Below are 8,448 nucleotides of genomic sequence, written 5' to 3'. Positions count from 1 at the left end.
CGGAAGTGCGGGATCACAGTCCTCATTGGGAAGCATTCTATGGGAAATTAGAGACAACTTATGATGCTGAAGATGTAGTCCCTGAAATGCCTATAACAGAAAATGAGGTGGAAAGCGGCATGAGAAATGACTCGGAGATTCGGGCTACTACTAATCGCAACAAGAAAAGAGCAGACTGTGATGATTCTCATTATTTACTCGAAGGCTCTACCATGGACCTCAACAAAAAAGACAAAGGCAAGCAAATCATGTGCATTAATCCTCCTAAAGTTATCTTTCAGACCGAGGACAGCAAAACATTTGAAGCCTCAGAAAACCAAAAAACAAAAGAGATCAGTGGACCATGCTTCTTTCCACATTGAAGACATGGAGCTGCTAGAAACACCTGTTCAGATAGTGAAGGAAGGAAATGACTGGGCTTTGGTGGCTAGCCCTAATAAGCCACCGAAGACATCATGAAGATCATAAGCCGGAACTGTTAGGGGCTAGGTAACCCCCTGACGTTCCAAGAGCTGAGAGCATTAGTTGCTCATGAAAGGCCTACTATCTTCTTTTTAATGGAAACTAAAAACAAGGAGTCAAAGGTTGAGGGCATCATAAAACGCCTAAAATTCCAGAACAAAATTATAGAGAATCCGGAAGGTATCGTAGGAGGTTTAGCACTTATGTGGAGTGAAGAGGTGGACTTAAGAGTGAATTCCAGCAACAAAACTCTCATAGATGTTGAATGTCATGATCGGACAAGTGGATGTCTCATGTGAATTACTTTTCTCCATGCTCCTACCAACTATGGGGAGAGGCTTATCTTATGGGACAAACTAAGGGGAATTCAATCACAAAATCATATCCCATGGATTTGTATGGGGGATTTCAACGAAATTCTCTATGGTTGGGAGAAGGAGGGCAGAAGAGCATCTGATTACTACCGAATGGCAGCGTTTCGTGAACTCTTGAATGATTGCTCCCTAATAGATATCGAAAGTAAAGGCTGTGCCTATACTTGGGCAAATAATAGAGCATGAGAGGAGAGGGTGAAAGAAAGGTTAGATCGAGCTCTATGTACCATGGACTGGAGGGTGGCGTTTCCAAATCTTTGAAGCTCACGGCTCTCCCAACTGTAGGCTCAGACCATAGTCCACTTCTTCTAGTAACGCACCACGAAAATCGAAACGGAAAAAACAATTCAGATTTGAAGCTTATTGGCTAGAAGAAGAAGATTGTAGGGAGGTTATAAAGCAAGTATGGGATGGCAATCTCTTCAATGAAAACAGCTTCTCAGATAAAGTGAGAGATGTCTCTAAAGTACTAGCAAGATGGAGCAAGCAAAAGTTTCCAAATGCTGCTATTTGCATAAGAGAGTTAAAGAGGAAATTAACTGAGCTCACTAATAGACAGTCAGGAAATTTCAGCAAGGAGGAATATCAACAAGTAGTGGATCAACTCGAAAAATTATGGAGATAGGAGGAAAAGTATTGGGGGCTAAGGGCGCGAATTAATTGGCTTAAATGGGGAGACAAAAATACCAAGTACTTTCATGCTACAACAGTACAAAGAAGGCATCGAAATAGAATAACAATGTTGAAGGTTAATGAAGATACATGGTGCAGGGAACCGAAACAGCTGATGCAACATATCAGGGACTTTTATCAAACTCTCTATGAAACTGTGGGCCCGAGGAACTTTCAGCCGGTACTAGATTAGTGCCCCAGCCCAGTAAATGAAGAAATGAACTCATATCTGATGGAAAATGTGCAAATAGAAGAAGTAGAGGAGGCGGTATTCCAGTTGGGTGCACTCAAAGCACCCCGAGTCCGATGGGTTAAATGGGCAATTCTATCGGCACTATTGGGAGGAATTGAAGAATGAAGTATTTAAGCTAGTACGGCTTTTCTTTGAGACAGGTACTCTCGATCCCTTCCTAAATCAAACATATATCACCCTAATTCCAAAGGTCAAAAACCCAGAAAGTATAAACCAGTTCAGACCTATTAGCCTATGTAATTTCAGTTACAAAATTATTGCTAAAGTGCTGGCAAACAGACTGAAGAGATGGCTACCAGACATCATTACTTCTGAACAGAGCGCCTTTGTGTAAGGGAGGCAAATTCAAGACAATATCTTAATAGTTCAAGAAGTTATTCACCAACTCAGAATCAAGAAGAGAAAAAAGAAGTTTCAAGCTATTTTGAAACTCGATATGCAAAAAGTGTATGACAGAGTGGAGTGGGATTTTTTGAGTGCTTGTTTGCTGAAATTGGGCTTCGATCCAAGGTGGGTAGGGTTGATAATGCAATGTGTCTCCACAGCCACTTTTAGTGTGAAAGTAAACGGGGAGCCTATGGAATACTTCAAACCTTCCAGGGGTTTAAGACAGGGTGATCCTTTATCACATTATCTGTTCATATTAGTGTCAAATGTCATGTCATGGCTAATGCAGAAGGCTATGAAAGACGGGAGCATAAAAGAAATAACCTTGAATACACATTGCCCTACTTTATCACATCTCCTCTTTGCCGACGACTCTATTTTCTTCTTGGATGGGACCATTTCAGAGTGCCAAAACCTTGCAGCAATCCTAAATCAATATTGTTATGCTACGGGCCAAGCAATTAACCTAAATAAATCGGGAGTGAGCTTTAGCGGCGGTTGCCCTTTGAATTTGAAAAGAAATTTGGCGCAAGAACTCGAGTCCCCATTATAGACAAGACAGGAAAATATCTTGGCATCCCGACGGATTGGGGCCGTTAAAAAAAAGAGATGTTCGCTTGGATCCTAGCTAGAGTAAACATGAAGATGGAGGGATGGAAAGAGCAAATTCTGTCCAAAGCAGGAAAAGAAACGCTCATCAAAAGCGTCGTATAAGCTCTCCCCCAATATGCCATGTCGCTCTTTAAAGTACCCATCTCAATATGCAAAGCAATTGAAAGAAGAATAGCCTCTTTTTGGTGGAAACAAAATGATACAAGCAGGGGTTTGCATTGGAAGAAGTGGGAAGTTTTGAAAACAAGAAAAGATGAAGGGGGTTAGGATTCAAAGATTTAGTAAATTTCAACAAAGCAATCTTTGGGAAAACAAGCACGGAGGTTATCTCGGTCTCCTTGACCTTATGGAGCGAGAATACTTAAAGGAGTTTACTTCCCAAATGGAGATATGTGGAAGGCGGGTAAAGGGCGGCGTCCATCTTGGGGTTGGCAAAGCATCCTAATGGGGAGAGAAACTATAGAAAAGGAGGTTCAATGGAGGGTAGGTGATGGCAAGAATATTAGCATACGTGAGGATCGATGGCTAGAAATCGGTGTGATAGGTGGCTCGGCTAATCAAAATGACCCCAGGCGTAGAAATTGAACTAATTAGTGAGGAAACGGGGATGGAAAGAAACGAGTGGTCTTGAATCTTGTTTGAAGACGAATAACAAATGAAATCTTATCTATTCCTCTAAATTTGAACTAGCAGGAAGATACACTAATGTGGAAGGGCAACAAGGTTGGAAAATACACGGTCAAAAGCGGATATAATACGTTATGTGCACAGACCAAAGTAGCAGAACAAAACAAAGCATCAATATCATTTCAGCCTCCTCGAACATTATGGACAAAGATATGGCATTTATCTATACCCCCAAAGTTGTGCATCTTTATGTGGAGTATCTGCCATAACGCTATCCCAACAAGAGAGAATCTCTACAAGCGAAAGCTGTTACCTGACCCAATATGCTCGCTTTGTAATACAAGTTCGGAGACGACCGAGCATCTGTTCCTACTCTGCAAATGGACAAAGAACATATGGAAAGACCCACGGCTCAATCTCACTTGTAATCCTAACTGCATAACGCGGATAGATAAATGGTTGATGGAGAATTTCGCAGGTACTAGAGACCTACCCGAAAAGGAGTTGGTGGCGACGGTGTTGTGGTTCGTCTGGAAAGCCCGCAACAACTCGATTTTCAGAGCCAAACAACCGGATCCAAACACCATCGTGGACCTGGCACAAGCACACCTCCAAAACTTCAACAGATGGCAGAACAAAAAAGAGACAGCAAAACCCCCAAACCCGAACTCACCGCGAAGATGGATTCCGCCGGAGAAAGGACAGCTGAAACTTAATGTAGACGGCTCTTGGATCCACGGAGAACAGGTCGGATCCGTCGCTAGGATCACTTGCGACAACTCTTATCAAGGCCGAACCATCTTGAAGAACTGGTAGTGAATGGTATCCGAGTCAAGCCCATCGTTGATTCCTCTAAACAATGGTAAATCTTGTTATGATTGGTAATGGCTTATGCTTACCTATTACTCATATTGGTGATGCCTTACTACAACAACTCGATTTTGAGAGCCAAACACATCCCTTCTCCCGTTAATTCATTTCAGCACTTCCAAGTATTATGTGATTTTTGTGGACAACTTCTCTCGGATCCAAACACCATCGTGGACATATCCGAGAAAACATCGACACATTATTGAGATTGAATTACGGCTATGCTTTATCATGCAAGACTTCCTTTAAAGTTTTGGGTTGATGCATTTATAACAGCAAACTACTTGGTTAATCTACTTCCCACTCCAAAGCACAAGCACACTTATTCCCACTCCAAAACTTCAACACAAACCATTTTACGTTTGATGGCAGAACAAAAAAGAGATCTCATCACACATATGGCCAACTCATCGATGGCTTCGCACAACTGTGAGTCCGAGCTTCCTCCCTCTTCAAACCCAGAAACCTAGCGATTTTACACGGGTTGCGGTTTCGGAGTTCGAAGAGAACAACTGCACGTGGGAGAGAAGGAAGTCGACAAAGTACATCGAGTCAACTAGTTTGGTGTGAAACAGACAGCTTATCCGCTGAACAAATAATCACGGGCTAGGCCGAACCTTCTTGGACAGTCAAGCCCATCGTTGAACAATGCAGAAACCAGCTCTCCAACTCCAAATTGAAGACTTGGACTCACTGCGCGCGGGAAGCAAACAACGCAGCGGATCTGATTGCGAAGATGCACCGAAGACAGTTCACTCCTCAAAGCTGGAAATCCTCCCCTCCTGCAGCTCTTTCGGAAATTTTATGTGCGGAATCTTACCTATCGAATTCTTGTAATTTTCGCACTTAATGAATGAAAGTAGCTATCATTTTCGACCAAAAAAAAAAAAAACACCCTTCTCACAACAAAATCTTTTCAAATACAAAACAACTCTGACCAAAAAATGATTTATAAAAACAACCCTACAGGAAAAAATATTTGGAATTTCTTTTCCGAAATGGATCGTGCAATATTTTCGCGTCGTGTATCTTCATCAATCCGTTATTTGAATGATTCAAAGTTTTCTTTTTTCTTTTTGGGTCGGAAAATTCAAAGTTTCCTTCATGGTAAGGCGGCCTTTTGTCCATCTTTCGAGCGGACACAACGCATGACGACATACTCGTAACCAGTAAGGAAATAAAAAAGTTTTTGGAAAAAAATAAAATGATTTTTCGATCAACATCGAGGTCGTCGTTCGAATTTTTCTCCACGCAAATCGAGATCTAATCACCTGCGGCGCACCATTCGATGACGAGCCCACGAGCCCCTCCCCCACGGCAGCCGGGCTCGCGGTCAGATCCGCGCCACGTCAGAAGGAAGGGACATCCTAGGGCCCGCGGCGGCTTCCCCGTTCGAGCCCACGGGAAGTTCCGTGGGGGCGCTCGCCCCGGACCCCCTACTACCGCCCCAGCGACTTCGACTATCCCGACCAATTGAAATCCGGATTTGGAGTCCGCCGTCACTGAAAAAACTTCGACCCACTGAAAGCGAAGAAAACGAAGGAGAAGGAGAAGAAGAAGAAGGTAAGCCGCCGCGGCCGCCAGAACCGGCCGTTTTGACCCCGCCGCCGTCCTCCTCCCGGGCCGCCGCGTGGATGGGCCAGTCAGCTTCGACGGCCTCACTCCAGATCCGCCGCGACTCCACCAGCCCCGGCCACAGCCCCGGCCACGGCCACGGCCACGGCCGCCGCTCGGGTCAAGGCGTCGCCCCTCCTCTCGCCGATGCTCGCCGACGGAGCCGACGCGGCCGACGCGGCCGACGCGTCCGACTACATCTCCCAACTGCCCGACGAGTGCCTGGCCTGCGTGTTCCAGTGCCTCGGCACCGGCGACCGGAAGCGGTGCTCCCTCGTGTGCCGGCGGTGGCTCGCCGTCGAGGGCAGAGCCGCCACCGGCTCTCGCTCAACGCGCGGGCGGATCTCCTCCCCCTTGTCACGTCCCTGTTCTCGCGGTTCGATGCCGTCACCAAGCTCGCCTTGAAATGCGACCGCAGATCGGCCAGCATCGGCGACGAGGCGCTGGACCTCATCTCGCTGAGGTGCCAGAACCTGACGCGCCTCAAGCTCCGCGCGTGCCGCGATCTGACCGACGCCGGCATGGCGGGTTCGCTAAGAACTGCAGGAGCTTGAAGAAGCTCTCGTGTGGATCCTGCGCCTTCGGGCGAGGGGCATGAACGCGGTGCTCGATAGTTGCGCATCCCTGGAAGAATTATCGGTGAAGCGGCTCCGTGGCCTCGCTGGCGATGGGGCTGCGGCCGAGCCATAGGGCCCGGCGTAGCTGCAGCTTCACTCAAAACGATTTGCCTGAAGGAGCTGTACAATGGACAGTGTTTTGGTCCGTTAATCATAGGTTCCAGGAATTTAAGGACTTTGAGACTGTTTAGGTGCTCAGGTGAGTGGGATAAGTTGCTCCAACTGATGGCGGACCAAGCAAATGGTGTGGTTGAGATCCATCTTGAGAGACTCCAGGTAAGCGATATCGGTCTTTCCGCCATCTCTAATTGCCCTGATCTAGAGATTTTGCATCTTGTAAAAGACAGTAGAGTGTACGAATATGGGGCTCATGTCGGTGGCTGAACGTTGCAAGCTGTTAAGAAAGCTTCACATTGATGGATACAAGGCAAATCGCATTGGCGATGAGGGCTTAATTGCTGTAGCTAAGCATTGTGCTAATCTGCAAGAACTTGTTCTTATTGGTGTCAATCCCACCAAATCAAGTTTAGGTTTGTTGGCGTCAAATTGCCGAAACTTGGAGCGCTTGGCATTGTGTGGTAGCGATACTGTTGGTGATGTAGAGATTTCGTGCATTGCGGAAAATGTTTAGCCTTGAAGAAACTTTGTATTAAGAGCTGCCCTGTCTCGAACGATGGTATGGAAGCATTGGCTAACGGGTTCCCTAATTTGGTAAAAGTGAAGGTTAAGAAGTGTAGAGGAGTGACTTGTGAATTTGCTGAGTGGTTGAGAACGAGCAGGGGGACTCTTGCAGTTAGCTTAGACAGCGGTGAACATGAAAATGCTGACGTCAGTACAAGCGACGGCGGAGCGCAAGACAATGGGGTTGAATTTCCACCGGTAGTCAGCCAACTGGCTGCTGCTAATATTGCTTCATCGAGTAATGGTCCTACTCGATCTTCATTATTCAAATCTAGGTTTGGGATGCTGAGTGGAAAGAATCTTGCTTGTACTATTAGAAGGTGGTCAAATGGCAGTAACCTTTCATGAAGTAAATAGACTTCTGCAATTTGCAAAAAGGAAATCGGTATCATTACCTTTATCGGTTCCACATTGATTTTGTATCTTTTTATCAATTCTGTTTGAATGTCATCATGTAATGTTGGTTTCTGGTTACTGAATTGAAATCCAATCTTTAACTTTAAAGGTTTGGTTCGTGTTTGCCCACGTCCATATTTAAACGTATTTATCCTATTCTTGTTGTTGTTATTGTCAAAGTGAACTTATGATGCTGACAATAGAGCGAAATAAATGATGTTGCCAGTATAGTTATGGTAATATTTTGGAGGATGAAGAAACATTTGATTAAGGATTATGAACATGGCAAATCTTTAGAGGATAGTTTTATATGTTCTCTCATTTTAAGTAGGCGTAGATGTTCCGACCCAAAAAAAGGTAGGTGTAAGCCTTGCCATTCCCTTATGTCCGACAGGAAGGTTATCTGAACACTTTCCTGTTATATTCTATTTCATAGAAATTATTTCCTTTTCTTCCATCATCATTGAGATTGTAGTACAGTACAATATCAAAACTTGTCAAACAGAGCTGTAAGAAAATAGGCTCACTTGTACTATTGGGACATCTGGCCTAAGAAATTTGTACCTGAAACCTGCATGTATTTTCCACATCTCGTTTCGTGGTCGCTCATGTTGCAAGGATAGAGCTTTTGTTATGCCCATCTCTCTAATAGGTAAGTTCTTGAAGTGATGGCAGATAGCCCAATCCATGAAGTTCTTTACACCTTACAGTTGTGTATCATTTCCTTCATCCTTTCATTTTCTTGATCTCCATTCTATGCTGAACGCGTGCAGAAGTCAACATGCATTAACGGTTGAGAGTTCGATTACACTTTGGTTGGCAGTGGTTTTATCAGCCGAGACGCTGCTAATGTAGTGATCAGTTGATCAATCCGTGCAGAGCA

The 8,448-nt window shown here is 44.9% G+C and overlaps 1 protein-coding gene and 1 long non-coding RNA gene across 2 annotated transcripts; one reads left to right on the top strand and one right to left on the bottom strand.

The window, feature by feature from the left end:
* Positions 1-3,623: 3,623 nt before the first annotated feature.
* LOC104449289 lies at positions 3,624-4,156 on the bottom strand. The gene is made up of 3 exons (XR_005545535.1): positions 4,061-4,156; positions 3,881-3,981; positions 3,624-3,761 (listed from the first exon to the last, which is right to left on the bottom strand). It is a non-coding gene; the product is annotated as an uncharacterized LOC104449289 (long non-coding RNA).
* A 1,708-nt stretch (positions 4,157-5,864) lies between these two features.
* LOC104447864 (F-box protein At1g47056) lies at positions 5,865-7,673 on the top strand. The gene is given in 7 exon segments (XM_010061591.3): positions 5,865-6,169; positions 6,172-6,393; positions 6,396-6,455; positions 6,458-6,553; positions 6,556-6,827; positions 6,829-7,105; positions 7,108-7,673. Coding segments are annotated over 7 exon segments (1,488 nt in total). The 5' UTR covers positions 5,865-6,018; the 3' UTR covers positions 7,518-7,673.
* The last annotated feature ends 775 nt before the right edge of the window (positions 7,674-8,448 follow it).

This window comes from Eucalyptus grandis, chromosome 8 (genome assembly GCF_016545825.1).
Source record: "Eucalyptus grandis isolate ANBG69807.140 chromosome 8, ASM1654582v1, whole genome shotgun sequence".
In the NCBI taxonomy this organism is placed as follows: domain Eukaryota; kingdom Viridiplantae; phylum Streptophyta; class Magnoliopsida; order Myrtales; family Myrtaceae; genus Eucalyptus; species Eucalyptus grandis.
Note: the sequence above shows the minus strand (reverse complement) of the source record. Positions and strands in the feature narration are given on the sequence as shown.